This window comes from Capricornis sumatraensis, chromosome 7 (assembly GCF_032405125.1).
Source record: "Capricornis sumatraensis isolate serow.1 chromosome 7, serow.2, whole genome shotgun sequence".
Taxonomy (NCBI): domain Eukaryota; kingdom Metazoa; phylum Chordata; class Mammalia; order Artiodactyla; family Bovidae; genus Capricornis; species Capricornis sumatraensis.
The window spans coordinates 26,424,017-26,442,016 of record NC_091075.1 but is presented as its reverse complement, the minus strand read 5'-3'; the positions used below and the strand labels follow the sequence as shown (position 1 = coordinate 26,442,016).

Genomic DNA, 18,000 nt, shown 5'->3' with positions numbered 1-18,000 from the left:
GGGAAGATTCCCTGGAAAAGGGAATGGCAACCCACTCCAGTGTTTTTGCTTGGGAAAGTAGTCCATGGGGCTGCAAAAAGTTGGACACGACTTAGTGACTAAATAAAATTGCCAGGCATTTGTGCGCGTGGAAAAAATAGTAGCCTAGAACAATCCGAGGAACATAGCAGAGGCTGTTTTCTGTGGCATGAATAAAGCCAAAGGCTACCTACAATAGGGAGAGGACAAACGTCAGTCTGGGTATCAAAGATTTTCCCAGCTCAAGGGGCTTCCGGTCTTGAAATGAATGTGGGCAGGCAGGACAAGCTTCAAGGTCCCTGCTTCTCAGCGGAGTATGACAACAGGGATCCAGTACATGTGAGATATTGACCTAGTCAAGGACAAGTGTGAGACATTCAAGTCATCCCCATGGTACCGTCCCTCCTGTGGTGCTGGCTTCAAGTTGGGGCCCTAGTTTCTAGGCAGAAAGATGGATGTGTCCTCAGGTTTATAATTTCACATAAATGCGGTAGGGGAGAGAAGGGAAGAAATGTACTGGGGCAAGATCCTTCTGGAGGATTCAGCATAAGCACGACACTCTCTGGGCTGTTAGCACAAGATGCTTCCCCTCTGACATGCTGTCCGTGGGAACCCCACAGTCGACACCCAGAGAGGTTCCTCCCTTTGTGACTGCTCCTCATACAAGTTTAGTGTCTGAAGACTTTTCTTTGTTTTCTTCAAAAAATATTGTAAAAGACTATGAAAGTCAAGTGAAAGAAGAAGTGAAAGTTGCTCAGTCTGACTCTTTGTGACCCCATGGACTATACAGTCCATGGATTTTTCCAGGCCAGAATACTGCAGTGGGTAGCCTTTCCCTTCTCCAGGGGATGTTCCCAACCCGGGGACCAAACCCAGATCTCCCACATCGCAGGCAGAGTCTTTACCAGCTGAGCCACAAGGGAAGCCCAAGAAAACTGGAGTGGGTAGCCCACCCTTCTCCAGCAGATCTTCCCTACCCAGGAATCAACCTGGGGTCTCCTGCCTTACAGGTGGACTCTTTACCAACTGAACTATCAGGGAAGCCTTTTAAAAGACTATAAGTAGAGGATATTTTAGGTAAGAAAACCTGCTGACCTAGGGTCAGTCAAATCTAGCTCTTAATCCTTGAAAAGCTAGATAAAAATTCTGCACTGGCTTTGAACCCCATGAGATGTAAGTCACCTTGGGGGAGGGTGAAGAAGGGCAGAAGACAGAAGGCTGTGTGTGTGTGTTTAGCCAAAGAGTCACTGGACTAAGCAACTTAAGAAACCAACAGTTTCCCCAAAGGCGAAGGAGATAGACCTAATAACTGATGATCAGGCATGTTATCTCTTTTAGAGAAATAACTTAAGCTCTACATTGATTTCTCTGATAGACTGAATTATTATGCAAAAATATACGCTATAACTTTCCTAACTACTGAGCAGAAAGACCAGGCAATACTCACATCAACCACTTATTTTAATGTCAAATGTTTATTTCTATGCCATAGTTGCCTCAGCACAATTTGTAAAAGAAAGGAATCCAAAGAAAAGATTTTTTTTTTGGTTGGGATATTTTCTCTGCAGTTATAAGAAAGAAAATAAACACCTTGGTATCAGAATTACCATTTTTTCATATCATTCTAATAAATATCGCATCTAAATATTTTCCTTGGGTGTAATTTTTTTAAAGGATGGAAAAATACCCACAGGGGGAAAAAGGCTTGAATTCATCAAAATAACTTTGGGATAGTCTTTGTCAGAGAATATATCTAGAACATCTTCGTTTTGGTACACTATATCACTAATTGCCATATTCTTATTATTTAATATAACAGGCATACTTTATTACATAAAACAAAGTGCACTGAAAATAAACAATGTTAGAAACCAACTAATATTTGGTGTATCTTAAATCTTCAGGTGATTAGATATTAGCTGAAGCGCCGGGATACAAATTTCACTATTGATACAAATGCAATTCTCTTCTGCGGTGAAAATGCACTTAGTAGCTGAGTTCTTTTTGATTTAGCAGACAGGGCATCCAATACAACTGAAACAACCTGATAACAATTTTTTTTCAATAAAAAGGAATGCTCTGGTTCTTAACTGGCTCCCATCTTCAAGGGAGCCAGAAGACAGCATCTGCTCTTTCAATAGTTTTCTCGTGTCTGATTTGACACACAGAGCCACCAAGATCCTTACAGTGGAAGTAGGCACCACACCTGAGAGCACGAGGCTCTCAGACAAGCCAGTTAGAGTCATCTGTGATGCCTGTGGTGGGCCCAGCACCTAGAGACAGCATGGTGGTTGTGCATGTCAATCCTTTCAGCAGACTCAGGGAAAGGAGGAGAGTTCTTTAAGTTCATGCACATTTTATTGAGTAGTAATATAAAATGCTTTTTTCTTTTTCATTGTTACAAGTGCATGCTTTGATTGCCAACATCTCAGAAGTCAAATTACAAAGGCAAGGCTTTAGGCTGTAGTGAATTACTTGGGCACTTATACAATTTTTAAAAAATATGAATGGACTTTTTGTGGTGGTGGTTGTTTTCAGAATGAACCAGTTGTAACCCGTAACTGATATACAAAGGGAAAAAAGTGAAAAAAGTACATATTTTGTGGCACATGACAGAACAGAACAAAATAACTAAACCGTTATGACATTAACAGTTACCATGCATTTAGAGTTCCACATGTAACTACAAACTTATTTAAATTTCACAAGGTTTGCTAAACATGCTAACCATCTATATGTGCACTGACAAGCTTATGTTAAAAACTTTTAAGAATACTCTCCCCTTTAGATTTTTTCAAAGCTTTTTTTTGATTACAAAATTTCAAAGGCATGAAGCATTTTAGAGAATATAAAGTACGCCAGTATACATACATTTCCAGTATATGTCAGACCACTAAGCGCATTACAGTCTCATACAGGCCGATACAGCCATTTTGTTTCTTAAAAAACATGCATAGGCAGATTTTTTTTTTTTTACAGAATATAGATGCTTTATCACTGTACTTAATATGGTGTCTTGTTTACTATACTTAAAAATGCACCACTCATAAATATTTAATTCAGCAAGCCACAACCAAGACTTGATTTATCAACAAAAACCCCTAAATATAAACAGCAAAAAAAAAAAAAAGATAGAAGTAATTATTCCAGTTTTTTAAAACTTAAAGAAAAGAAAAGGAAAGATATTCATTGCTAAAGTAATACGTGTTATATGGAAAGAAAGGCATTCAAAGCACACTAAAGAAACCTGAGGTAAGCATAATCTGTACAAAATTAAACTGTCCTTTTTGGCATTTTAACAAATTTGCAACATTCTTTTTTTTTCTTTTTCTGTTTTTTTTTTTTTTTTTAAGACTGCCTAATTCATTTTATAGCCATTGTCTGACAAGAGTAGCAAAACATTATCAATAAATAGTCCTTATTTAGTTTGTACATCATTTTGTTAAAAATGGTTGATGTCATCCATTTTTAGTGCTGCAACTGTAAACGTACAATAGAGTAAGAAATTAGACAAAGTTTTCGTGTCCAGTAACATAATAAAAGACCTCTCGTTAACCTATCTAGAAGTCCCCCAATGCAGTAGGAAAACATGTACATTCCCCTAACATTGCAGTATATACTAGCATTAGCTTTCTTTTTAAATTTTTTTTCCCTATAAGCATTTTTTAAAAGGCATACCCAAAAGAGGTGTTTAATCACCACCCCCACCAAAATATAGTTTATAATTCTCTCTCCCTCTTTTAATGATAGTGTAAACTGAATCCAACTCCTGGCCCCAGAGCAAATAAGCTACCATCAGAGGCAAGAATATCCAACTGCTGATACGCAGCCATCCCCATCATGCCCTGCAGCTCAAAAAAAAAAAAAAAAAAAAAAAAAGGTGAACAGGAAGTGGTCACTGGATATTGCTGCTATTACTGCCATTGCTGTCCGTGCCGTTAGTCTCTGAGGCGAGAGCCTTGTTGATGGAGTTAAGGTTGGCGTCAGAGGGCATGGCATCTCTGCGAGGCGGCATCCTCTCGTTAATTCGGTCTAAGCCCTTGGCCTCCTCGAAGCTAGTGATCTTATGTTGTGGTGAAAATCCTTTGATAGCTAAATGGAAAATCATTAAGAAAAGAAAAATCGGGGTTAGCTAGAGGAACACAAAGGGCACAGCTGTAGCATCAGGTGATGTTAGAAATTTCGCAGTGAGAGAGGGAATCCTTTAGTAGAGAACAAAGTGACGGGACCTGAACACAACACAGCAGACTCCTTACCATACCCGAAGATAACCAAGAGGTTTGGTAACAGCCAATGTCTCTTGCCAACCAAAATGTCCTCTTCAAGTTAGTAAGATGTAAAGGGTTTTCTTGTCTTCATGAATGGTTAGAGCCACGAAGTCGTATGTAAAAAGGAAGGTTGCTACCAGTACTAGGTCTCTAGGCCCAGCATCCACTGGCCACATCCTTAGCACAATTACTGTACCAAATGCCCTAACCTAGAGAGGCAGGACATGGTCCTACTTTTACTATTCCATGGTGCTAGTAATGGCAAATTCAGTAGACTCACTGAAGCAGCTAAATCTAAAAATCTAGTAAAGAGCTTAGAGCAGAAACCAAAAGGAGCTACAAAAGGAATGAACTTCGGGCATTTCCATGCCATCTCAGCATCTCAGAGAGATTTTGTTGGCAAACAATTTAACGGTGGCATGAAAAAGAAAAAAGAAATTCTAAACACCTGCTTCTCCAACTCAGGAAATATGTGGAGTGGATGACAAGGTAAAAGAAATTGAGAAAAATCAAGATCAGATCACTAAGCAGAAAAATTTGGTCTTTCCTTCAGCAGCACACAGGCCAAACTGATGTTCATCTGGTCTACTGCATAAATTAAAGAAAACTTCTTTTCTTAGTAGATCAATGTAGATGTTAAATGATGGTTCACAAATAACAAAGGGAAAACACTTTATGCAACTTCAAGCAAAAATGAATGGGAATGGTTTGGGCCTTATCCAATGAAAACATGGAATTTTCAAAAGGGGAGCACTGATATTTCATTTTTTTTTTTCCAGTTATCCTACTATGCTCCAGAGATAGATAAAGCATTTGCACAAGAGACTTAAGGTTTTCTTCAATAGGTGCACCAACCAGTGAGCTGAAAATAAAGTACATAAATGGGGAACCATACGTAAGTGGGGAACACCAGATTGCTTTACTCCCTGTGAAAACGCAAGCCAGACACTGAAGGGCCAATCACCAGTGTTGAATTGGGCTGCATCTCCATGGCTGATGAAGGACAATTTCATTGTACCTTTATCCTTCCTACCCTATTTGAGAAAAAAAGGAAAGCAGTTTCAAGCCGAAACTTTGCTAGCCACTCCCACACAAATGTACAGTGCTTTTCATTAGTATGGATGAGATTCTTAAAAGATAGACACAGTTGCTTCCAAACTCGTTAAACGATGAGAAACAGTTCGTCCCCCTCTGCATTTTAAAGGTTAGCATCATGGTGATTAGTCAACTATGAGAGGAAGAAGATGGGGAAATGGGGAAAGACCAAGGCCCAAAGCAAAGCTTTTTAATTCTTCTCTAATTCAGTCAGAAATCACAAAAATAACAGAGCTGTCTAATGAGCACCCCCACCCTGAAAATGAACTCAGTGATTTTCAGGGACAAAAGCAGTATCTACTGTTTTGCTAAACTACTGTGAATATCATTTCATCATAATGAATAAAGATAAAAAGTTAGTCATCATAATTGATGATGCGACTTTATGAATTGAAATGGTAAGAGTGCAATCTCTTTTTTAGGTTGTGTAAGGTTTGAAAAGCCAATAGAGTGGGAGCATAGAATTTCAAAATCTAGCGAGAACAAGAGCTATGTCTGGAATAGGGCTCCATTTGTAATCATTCTGTCTACCCTGGTCTGGAAGAATGTGTGCTCTGCTGTAGTTGCTGGTCAGACAATGGGTATTAGCAATTTACATTGGTAGTATACTTAACACAACACAGAGTCACAGAAACCACAGAAAACAGCCAAACTATCAACGAGAATGCACACTGCAGATTAGAATTTGCCAAGAGGAATAGAGAATTCCCACATAAATAGCAGTTTATTCACTGCTATTTAGGAAACAGTTGTATTTTCTCTTACAGTGCTATCATTTCCCCTACTGTATCCAAATCACATACAAATGAGAGAGTCTGAAGTGGCACATTTTACATCATATCAAAGGAACATATCACACAATTTTGGGAACAATGAAACATTATCTTGCAAGAACAAAATACAACTGAAGAATTTTGTTTTAAAGGGGAACTTCAAATTATACTTTTTTAAATTTTCAGGGGATATGGTATGTATCATATTAAAAACTATTGGATAAGCAGTTCTCTCGTAACTTGACATTTAAAGAGCACAGAAGAAACTGCGAGAGGTCCACTCTGTCGTCACTGAGCAGGGCTGGGACAGTCAGTGATGTACGAGTCTCGATTTTCCTGAGGCTCTCAGCACAGTGCATGGTGCAAAGCAGACACACTCAGTGGACAGTAACCAGCTGAGTGATGACAATATTCACTATGATTGTTACCGGTCACTTCCACAGCCACTAGATACTTTTGAACTCTAAAATATCTTGGTGGTGCCAGCTGTCCTACAAATACCAGTAGGTTAAAATTTCATAAGACTAGCAGAACTGTTTATCTTGAATACAGCGTGTCTCTTGTTGGGATACATTTTAGAGACAAAAATTAACGTTAAACTACAACAAAGCACTATTCAAGTGAACTTTTGTTTTTTGCTAGAAATTTCTGAAGACTAGGTTTCATAAAGCTATTTTTATCCTCTCCTTTTCAGTGCTGACTGAAAGTGGTTTGAGGGAGGGACATGGTTCAGCTCAAAGAATATTGTTTTATCCATTGTTTGTCAAAACGGCTGCCATAACCCCCACCCCACTTGTTCAAGATCTGTTATCCTTTGTTTTCTGTGATTATATTAGGATCATTATATACAAAGTCAAACATAGCTTTAAGGGAAAAAAACAAACAAACAAACCAGGAAAGGACATTTTCCCCTTTAAAGCAAGAACATTTTGGTTAATACTGAGCCACAACTGTTAGCCCAACACCCACACACTCTTTACAAGCTACAGCAAAAAAAAAAAAAAAAAAAGAAAAAAAAGGAAAAAAGAAAAAAAAAGAAAGAAAGAAAGAAATGAATACACCCAGCAGAGCCCTTATCTGTTGTAAGTACAACAGAAAGGGGACTGGCCAATTTACCTTCATCAGCCTCAATAGCCTCAACAGTAGCTGAAGAGAAGAAAGGGGGTGCAAAATGAATGAGAAAAATGAGCAGAGGATTTTTAACTCTAAGAACAAATCAGTGACGATCAAGGGAGCTAAGGTGATTAGTGTTCCTGTAAGTGCTGGATTCTGGCACAGACAACAAAACAGAAATGCTAAAAAGAAAGAAAGAAAAAAACACACGAAAATGATAAGTTTTTTTTTAATGAGCTGGATACACATATCTGAGTGAACCGCTTTGGATTTTGCTCACTAAATAAATGACCACATGATTAACCCTTTAGGAAAACACTCAGGAAAGGTTTCTTTGACTTAGATTGAATCTACAAGGGACTAGGGTCAATCGAAAATGTGCATCTGACTCACGTGAAGTATGAAAAAATCCACTGCTATGACTGGTGATTTACAGTTTTAAAATGTCCCCCCAAATAGCAAAACTTGAAGCACTGCCATAATGTCAGTGGAATAATTCACACTAGTTAATATTAAATAGCACAATTTCCTAGTGGAATGGAAAAGCAGGGGGCATGCAAATTAAGAGCTGCCTCCAAGTTGATGACACATTGTGACTCTAAAGACAAACACTGAGCATGTTGCAAGTGTGAGGGAGAAAGGAAAAAGGAAGAGGAAGGGGATGGGATAGTCTGGATGTCTTCTGCCAGGTAACCCAGTTTACAATTAGTTTTCCTCACTGGAATATTATTTTTAGAAACAAAACTCTTGAAATGTCACTATCAAGTGGTAACATGCCAGTAGCAGCAATAATTCTATTAGCATTTTAAAGAAAAGTTAGTCTAAATACTGAAACCTCAGCATATTTCAGAGGCAAAACTTTAAAAGCCCATTGCTTTATCAGCAATTTTTATAATAAGCTTAGGGTCTATATTTTTGCTATACAGGTGCATGAGTTTTTCTATGTTATCAAGGTTAGGGGATATTTCCCTAATTAAGTGCTAAAATGCAAAACTTCTCTGTCATTCCAAAATGTTTAATATTAAAATCCTACCCCTTGACTTTAATTTGCATGTTTTTTCTAATTTAAGGTTTTAAGACTAGAGCAACTGCTAAATGTGCACTATAATTTACTTACAGTGCATTCTAAATTCCTTATGATAAAAATGTATGATGGCTACCACTATGGAGAAAAACCAAACAATAAAACTTTTAGTAGCTTCCCCCTCTTAGACAAATGTAAGTGAATCAGACAATAAATTTTGAAACTGTATTAGTGTACATTGTTTAAAATATACACTGACTTTTCAAATTCTCAGGACTAACAAGGTTGCAAAACCTTATGTCTGCTGTGGGTATGTGCTTGTGTGTGTGTAAATACAACACCAAATGGCAAACAAATGGATCTAAAATAAAACAACAGAACAACTAAAAATTCCAGGTTAAAATGCAGGTGAAAATCTGAAAACAAAACAGAACTGTAAGAACTCAAGTCACTTAAATTTAAAAGTAAAGCAAAAAAATCTGGAGTTGCACCAGCACCAACACATATTAGACATGTGTACTGTCCATTATTAAGTGTATTCTTATAAAGCAACTGTGATCCATAGTTTCTGATAATACACTTGCTGTACTGTAAAACTGTGCTTCTCAGAAACTATGCATTTTAGTTAATTAGGTAGTTGTGCATTTCGTGCATATAAATGATTATGCATATGATAAATAAATATGCCAGTGTTCTTAGAGCATGTTTACTTTGGTGGGAAAATTTTTCATTTTTTCCTTCAAAGTTACTAAAATAATCTTTTTAGCTATAAATTAAATAGGGGATTTATTTATTTATTTACTGTGATATTTTCCTACTCTCATTTAGAAATTTTTTTCTTTTGGTGGAAACTCAAATATATTGATGTTGGAATAAATTCACATGAAAATAAAGAAAATTTTAGTGATGCTGCTAGGAGGTGACCGTTTAGCAGTACCATATCCATGAAGCTGCGCATCACTCTCTATGTAAAAGAGCTGTATCTAAATAACATAACCATAGGAATACCAGGATCTTCCAGACTGAGGGACAGGAATAGAAAAGAAATCACACACACAACAAAAAAAAAGATTCAGGGAAAGATACAGGAAAATAAGCAAGAGGCTGAGACTGTTTTAAAACCTTAGAGCATATTTTTGTTTTCATTTTTTTCTGTTAGGGTCTAATCTAAAAGCAAAATTTCCATATAGTATGCTGAAATGGTACTTTAATTAATGAGAATATTGGTAAAAATAGATAACAAAAGTAACAAAAGTAAAAAAGCATATTGACTGGGCTGTCTAATACAGTAGCCACTAACCACATACGGCTATTTAAATCAAAGTAATGATAGCTAGGTAAAATACAGTTTCTCAGTTGTACAAGTTATATTTCAAACATTCAATAGCCATACGTTGTTGGTGGCTCCTGCACAGAGATATTTCCACCATCACAAAAAGTTCTACTGGATAGCACTTATCCAAAAAACTATAGATTTTAATACAAAAGCTATCTTCAAGGAAATGTTTTCATCCTTTTTAAAAAATGAAATATGATTCTAATCACTCTCAAGTTTTGATGAGTAAGTCAGAGGAAAGACACCTTTGACTTCAACTTCTATTCAAAATGAGATCATCTTTCTATACTCTTCTTCCATTCTCCACTAAATCCTACACTTTACATATGCATTTTTACGTGTGCATGTGTTTATTTCATCACTCCAGTAGATAACCAGCACATTTAATAAACATGTAATTAACAAGTTGTTTTTAGCAACTGCTTGGTTCCAAGTGGTTAAACCTATAGGGCCTGTAGGTGAGCTAAATGAGCTGTCTTACAGTGAGGCCTGAAATTGTGATTAGTGTGCAAATGAGGACATGGGGGTGGGGTAAGGACCACATTCCAGCAAATGAAGGAGCTACCATTTGGGGCATGACTGGTCAAACTGATGGGGGGCGGTTTCAGCCCTTCTTTCAGCTGAGAAGAACTGAAGACCAAGACTGAGCTTAAATGGAGGAGTAGGTCAGGGCTCAAATGACAGAGCAGATCGAGGTGCCAGCACAGGTTGCACCAATGGGCCTGCTTACCGCTTTGCAGGGTTTGCTTCCCTCCAGAAAGCACGCCGCTGGGGAGCATGCCTGTGGGCGTCAGGCCTTTCAGCGTCAGCACACTTTCACTCTCTTCTCTGCAAAGGCACAACGGGGGCGGAGGGGACATTACCTTTTATTTTCTTTCAAGAAAAAGATCAGATTTACAGGGAAAAAATGTATATAAGAACTCACACTGACCTCTTCCTTGGCTCCCTTGCTGTTTTGGGTTTTCCCCCCCTTTTTTTACTTAGAACACACTGTATTTTCACACATTCATATAGAAGTCATGTTATACAAATGACATGACTGTTAAGATAAAGTTGGAAATTATAAAACTGTCAGGGGTTCACATGCTTCTGAATCCTGAAGATATGGAAAACAATTCTGATTTTGTAATCAGGTCTCACAAAACAGTGTTGCTGGGTATCTTCCACGACACCATAAATATGTTTAAAAAAAAATGAGCCAGGGAAAGAGCTGTTTTAAGTTTTAATGCTAAGGCTCAACAAAATAAGTAGGGCTGATTTGACTTGGGAGAGAAAACCAGACAGCAAAAGGGAGATTTAAAAAATCTGACCTATGGATTATCCTCTTAGTTACTGTACTTTAATTTTTTTCTTCAAGATATATAATTGCTGCTTTAAGTTTTATTACATTGTTTTATTTAATTTTTTTCTTCATGATACATAATTGCTGCTTTAAGTTTTATTACATTTGTTTAGAAGGAATGAATGAGTCCTGCAAGTTCAGTTAGGAATGTAAAGCACTAGAGCAAAGGCGGCCTTATTCATCAGGCCGCAGGGAGCAACTATGCTCTATTTTCAGCTTTAACATGACTTTTCAAGATTTGGCTGCTACTGCACAGTTATTACTGACTTTGATCTGGTGTCTTTGGGAAAGGATGATGGTGCTTTTCATCCTGCTCACGGCTCCCTGCTTTAGGTATCAAATCACTAAATTACTCTTTAGTGACTCTACCAGGAGTGAGATAGAAATAGCAAGAAGGAGAAATCAAAAGAGCCACTGTAGTTACTCCATGAAAAAGAGTTGGAAAAAAATCTGGCAAAAATTAGAATATGATATTATACAATGTGGAGATGGACATTTCCCCAAGAAGGTCCTATTTACCCTTGTTAATAATGTAATTGTGAACCGATTTTATACTCCTCACATATAATCAAACTGTAGATTAAAGTAATCTTTTGAAGAGAAATATACTTTGCATTACCCAAGAATAGATAATGGAATTTAAGTAAAGAGTAGTTAATCCTTTTTAAGAAAATATTTGTTTTCTTAAGTCCATGCATAATAATAACATGATGCATGATCCATGTAAAAAATAACTAACATATGGGAAATGAAACTCTAAATAATCTTTTCATTCTCAATGATTTATTAGAATAATATAGATTCTCATAAACAAGCTTTATGGTTCATGTTCATTTCCTAGAAATCTAGTGAAATGCACCTGATAGATTCATCTTTTACTACAGGGAGTAAATGAAAAATAGGATAATAATAGCTGTTCTATTTTATAATATGTTGAATCTATTGTGAAATAAATGTTTTAAAGTGCTGCAGCACACAGAGGGTATAATATGTGAAGCAGTCCACTTAGAGGCTTTCTCTACAGAAATAACAGTAGATTTCAATTTGACTAAAATAGTGAGGAACTAACAATTCCATTTAAAATATAATAAATCTATTTGAGTTCTTGGTAAGCAGAGAGACGATTTTTATGAAGAGCAAAAGAGAATGTTAGATTTATTAATTTATGTATTTACTTTTATTAACAGTTAACTTACATTATAAAAAAAATTTAAAAAATATATATATATAATTAAAGAAAAGAAAATAGTTTCTAGTAACATATTTAAATGACCAGACTAAAGTATTAAGACACTATTCAGCAACATATAATCAAAGGCAAAACAGAGCAGAGGACCATGATCTTACCTGAGAACCGAGAACACTCTGGCCATCTTGCCGATGGCTCGGATCTTATTTCTTATCACCTCCTTCCTGGCCGCAGCCGTTGCTCCTGCATTTTAAAAACACAGTTGAGAAGTCAGGTGACTTTTTATTGAACTCTAACTAGTTGACTAATTTACATATATAACAAACTGATAAGTTGCTTCAGTCGTGTCCAACTCTGTGTGACCCCATAGATGGCAGCCCACCAGGCTCTTCCGTCCCTGGGTTTCTCCAGGCAAGAACACTGGAGTGGGTTGCCATTTCCTTCTCCAACACATGCATGCATGCTAAGTCGCTTCAGTCGTGTCTGACTCTATGCGACCCTATGGACAGCAGCCCACCAGGCTCCTCTGTCCACAGGATTCTCGAGGCAAGAATACTGGAGTGGGTTGCCATTTCCTTCTCCAATACTGCTGTAAGCCAAATCAGGTTTGTTTTTTGTTCCCCTTGGGGTTTCCTGATGGCTCAGTCAGTAAAGAATCTGCCTGCAATGCAGGAGACCCAGGTTGACCCCTGGGTTGGGAAAATGCCCTGGAGAAGGAAACGGCAACCCACTCCAGTATTCTTGCCTGGGCAATCCCATGGACAAAGGAGCCTGGCAGGCTACAGTCCATGGGGTTGCAAGAGTCAGATATGACTCAGCGATTAAACCAAGGATTTATCTGTGAATCAAGTTTAAAAGCTTATGCTTCCAGGTATAAATGCTTGCCTGTGATACTTTAGAGGTTCTCAAAAATGCCAAAGAGCAACTTTTGAGATCTCCAATGAGGCAGGTTCCTGTCCTCTTCTGTTTGGACAAAGATAACGTGCACTGGCACGAAGAGGAAGTGAGTCACCGGGATCTTCTGCTCCTTTCCGGTCTCCATGCTTGGCGACTACTTTAGGAAACTTCTTTTGCAAAAGCTGTCCTTTGAAGTGATCAAACTAGGGAGTCTCTTAACCCCTTATGTTCCCTAGGGGTATCTATAGTATTTACAACATCTATAGTATCAGTGGCCGTAAAACATTTGGTTAGCGCTTGATACTCCTTCAGCTACTGGTTACTGCACAAATTCTAGAAGAAAAAGCAGAAACCTACTGAACTGGATTTAGTGAGAGAGGGTGGCACATATTTTGTATTTTAGCACTTATGTAGAAAAGTTACACCTAAGTCTAAGTTTTACCACTGACTGCATTTTCCAAATTTAAAAAGGTCAATCTACATGAGTTATTGTTATTATAAACATTTTTGCTTTTTAAATATTTTTATTTATATAGTTTTAGAATAATGCTATATGATCTTTAGTGACTCTATTTTCTTTCTTTTTAAATTTTCAAGGTAATGTTTGAAGAAGTGCAAAACAGAAAAAAAAAAGTTCTCTTTTTAAGATTTTTATATGTCAAAGTAAAAGGGATGGCATGCATGCTCAATCACTCAGTCACGTCCGACTGTTTGGGACCCAATAGACTGTAGCCTATCAGGCTCCTCTGTCCCTGGAATCTCCCAGGCAAGAATACTGGAGTAGGTTGCCATTTCCTCCTCCAGGGAATCTTCCCAACCTAGGGATCAAACTTGAATCTCCTGTGTCTTCTGCATTGCAGGCAGGCTCTTTACTCCTGAGCCACTGGGGAAGCCAAAAGGGATAAGATATCCTTTTTAAACATATGGGACTTTGTAGAAAGTGTTAATACAAGCAGATTTACTTTCTAATTCTACTGCCACTAATAGGAATATAACAAAATATTCTTAGCAGATCATATCAGATAATATCAGAAATGTTTGTAATCCAACACTAAGTCACACAGTTTGTTCAGAGACTGGTCTACAGGTGATAATTGGTATACATTTTGGTCTCTTAATTCATGGTAAGTACAAGCTTTATGACCTTTTTTTGGAAGGAAATATTTTTGTTGTTTCTTATGACTTCCAAGAATTGGATTTGAAACCTTTTTCATTGTTTGATAAGGGCTGAACAATTAATCACTGACCTAACACTTTTATAAGAAAGAAAACTCACAGCAACACCTACACAATTTGGAAATGGCTAGAAAAAGGCCTCTGATTTTCTATTCACCCCAAGGAAGTAAAAATATAATGGGTCACTTTTTTCTTCTGGGTGGGTTAATTTGTCAGAGGTGATGCTAATGCATACCCTTCTGAGGATATTCCTTAGCAGCTGTGTACCTGGGAGCTGGTTTCCTCTTTTTTCTGACTTAAAAGCCCTCACCCAGCTCCTATTTTTGTCTATTTCTTTTTCTCTAGTGTCAATGACACCATAGAAGGTATCCCCCAACACATCTAACCGGTTTGCATCTATTTTTCCCCATCACTTCCCCACTCTCAATCTGGGCGTGGCCACATGTCTTGCTTTGGGTAAAGCAACATTAGCAAAAGTGATGCTAGCAGGATCTTGAAATGCACACAGGCCTGTTCTGTCTCTTGCTCCTTGGTATTTTTCCAAGAGAGTTGAAAACTTATGTCCACACAAACTCCTGTACACAGATGTCTATACTAATTTTGTTCATAATTGCCAAAATGGAACCAAGCAAGATATCCTTCAGTAGGTGAATCTACTGTGGTCCATCCAGATAATGGGATTTTTACTTGGTGTTCAAAAATACTGATCTCTCAAACTAGAACTTATGGCTTTCTCCCATATGGATTTAAACTTATTTCACTCATTTGCAGGCAGAATAGCTTGCAATACTAGGCTACAATCCTGTTTTTCTGATAACCAAGTGGAAACATGGATTCTCATTTATAATTGGTTCTGTTAATTAAGTCTGTTAGAAAATGGAGTGTGCCTAAAACTTTATTGGCCCTCCCTAAAACTTTATTCTGAGTTTCTAATAATATTGTTATTATCTATGATGTACAATTGTGATTCTTTATATAAATGTCCTAACGGCCATTTGAAAGTTTAAAGTTTCTGTGCTTGAATTTTAGATGATTTATGATCTACTAAAGGACATTTGTTAAGGGGGAAAAAATGTGGGGTAGCAATTAGTCGCCTTATAGTGGTTTTCCTACATATTTTTTTTAGTTGTTCAGTTAAATCCTGCATCAGTCTGACTAACTGGTGTATTACTACCACTCTAATTCCCCAGTCTGACTGACCCAGTCTGTCAGAAGTCATGATGTGCTAAGTAAGGGGAAAGAGTCTGACCCTCTCCAAAAACAGTATGGCCAGATCATAAAATCAATCCAACAGACACAAGGAATGGAACATGTGGGAGGACTCCAAAACTGGTGACTATATTTAGAAGCACAACAAGAAAAGCAGCAAAGAGTAGTCTAGAAGTGTAATTGGATACATTTAAGAGGAATGGGAGGGGGGAAAAAGTCAAGTCAAGTAAGTGAAAAATACCTAAGAAGGCTAATCTCAGAAAATTTTCATTAAAGGACTTGTAAAAACCATAACCAGAGCAATGAAAGCAAAAAAAATAATAGGAAAGGAAGGGAAGCAAATTATGTAGAGCCGTCCTTTTCAGTTCAGTATGAGCCAGGGAACTCAGAAAAATGCTCAAATAACTGTGGAATTTTAAATGTAAAAGAACATTCTGACAGTCAGAGCCAGTTTAGGATTCCTTATCTTTCAGACCTAGGGACTTCCTGGAGAGTACTGTGAAGAGGACAGAGCAGGCATCTTACTTGATGTATTCATGGCCGTGCTCCTAGCAACTAGTAATTCACAGCATATGGTAATGGTAAATAATTCATCTTAATGAAAGATGCTATCTCTCTTTAGATTTCTCAGTAACCCTGGTAAGTAAGAAGTTTTAGTACATTTTTTATAAAATTCAAATGTATTTACTCAAAAAGTCAGTGAACTTAAGCAAAGAACAGTAAGAAGAGACCTTAAAAGTGAATATCTCAAAGCTTTACCCTGGGCAATTACCTTCACTATTTTCCATATCATCAAAATCAAAACAAATACCCACACCTTTACAATCCATGAAAATGTAAAATATTCAAATAAAATATCTGAATTAATATGTAATCAAACTTAGAGGAGCTGAATAACAGCAGGATAGAACTAAGTTCAGATATAAAGGTTCTTGCATATTTAGTATTGTTATGCATTAAAACTCATTTAAATACTTTGGCTCAATTGCAAACCCTCAACAGTCCATAATTCTATAGAAAGGTCAAGGAAAAATGCATATTTTTCAGACTTTTACTAGCTGTGACATGCAAATACAATGTCACATTTAACATTCTTGGAACTTAACTCTATTTAGGTTGTGGAAATGTATCACAGTAGCTCAGCTTAAAATTCAGAATATTGAATAATCAGGGCACAAAAAATACTTTTATGTTAAACATATGGCATGCCGGATCTTAATTCCCCAGCCAGGGATTGAACCTGTGCTCCCAGCATTGGGAGCGCGGAGTCTCAACCAACGGATCACTGTCTCTTACGCTGCAGGCAGATTCTTTATCAATTTGAGCCAGCACGGAAGCCCAAGAAGTCCATACATTAAACAATTTTTAATAGGCAACTACTGTAAACAAATTTTCAGAGAAGAATATAATCACTTATTTTAACTCGAAAGTCCAAAACTGGGAGGCAATCTTTCATAAGGTTAAAAACAATTAGCACTTTTAAGTAAAATTACATTTTGTATTTCCATTTAAATAATTATCACTTCTTTTTTTGGCCTCTCTCCTGCTTTACCTTTTAAGTTCTAATCTTGTTTTATGCCTGGGGTATTATACTACTATTTTCAAAAGCTAGGCACTCTGGCACACTCCATTTTCCTCAAAGGTTAATGTACAGACCAAGGGAATCTTTAAAGATTTTTACCGCTTTTACCATGTGTCCTTCCTGACCTTAACTCAGTGCCCTGCTGACTCCCATGAAGTTTGGAAGGTACCTACGCCAAATGGCCTGCTGAGTGAATGCTGACAGGCTCTGAAGGGAACTGGAAAATTGCAGCAGCATCGCAGCAACGAGTGGTCAAGTGCCAGGGCAAAGGCAGGTTCTAACACAGGGGCTACCGGCCACACCTTACAGACCCTAGCTCCCTATGGCTCACTGTTCCCATCCATCCATTGAGTGACTACTGTAATTCCTCAGTTTTAACTGAGTCAGCAGTGTCTGCAAGGTACTCTGTAGAATACAATTCAGTACCCAAATCATTTATTCATTAAGTGTTCTTGTGAATCCTTTTTTATTCTATTGCCTGCCGTGAGCTAACAGCTAGCAACAGAAATAGGAGTGAACCATGGTTTCTGCTTTAGGAGATCACTTGATCACCAACAGCACACAGTGACAAGGGTGAGAGAGGAAGAGGCCGTGGAGTGGGGAGCGCTGCTGTCAGCTGGAGAGAGTGCACCGAGCGCATCTCTTCTTAAACTCCCTGTTCAGTAACGAACTTCCTGTCCGTAGCTTGAAATCAGTGGTAGGGAAGAGAATTTATACCAACAAAATCTGCAAGTCCTACAAACGAGGGCCATTTTCTTTCTACAGTGATGGGTTGTTAAACATTTACCACTGGAAGTAGGTGTTAATTGTCTGGAGAAACATGTTCACCCAAATGGTGACAGTTGAAGGATCCTGAAAGATAAGTAGAGTTGAGGAGGAGGGAAAAGTCTCCATAGAAGGAAGAGAATTTTCAAACACGTGGAAGCTGCAAGAATCCATGTCATATTCAGATGACAGATGAGATGTGCCAGACAGCAC

At 37.6% G+C, this 18,000-nt stretch overlaps 1 protein-coding gene across 2 annotated transcripts in view; it reads right to left on the bottom strand.

Moving 5' to 3' along the window:
* Nucleotides 1-1,524: 1,524 nt before the first annotated feature.
* Nucleotides 1,525-18,000, bottom strand: part of PPP3CA (protein phosphatase 3 catalytic subunit alpha) — a 321,661-nt gene continuing 305,185 nt past the window's right edge. The window contains exons 11-14 of one of the 2 annotated variants that reach the window (XM_068975525.1): nucleotides 12,317-12,401; nucleotides 10,358-10,455; nucleotides 7,271-7,300; nucleotides 1,525-4,110 (exon numbers count right to left, since the gene is read on the bottom strand). In XM_068975525.1, coding sequence (XP_068831626.1) covers nucleotides 3,914-4,110; nucleotides 7,271-7,300; nucleotides 10,358-10,455; nucleotides 12,317-12,401 — 410 coding nt within the window. In that variant the 3' untranslated portion in view covers nucleotides 1,525-3,913. The remainder of the gene's footprint in view (nucleotides 4,111-7,270; nucleotides 7,301-10,357; nucleotides 10,456-12,316; nucleotides 12,402-18,000) is intronic. The other variant, XM_068975523.1, reaches the window with a different exon arrangement.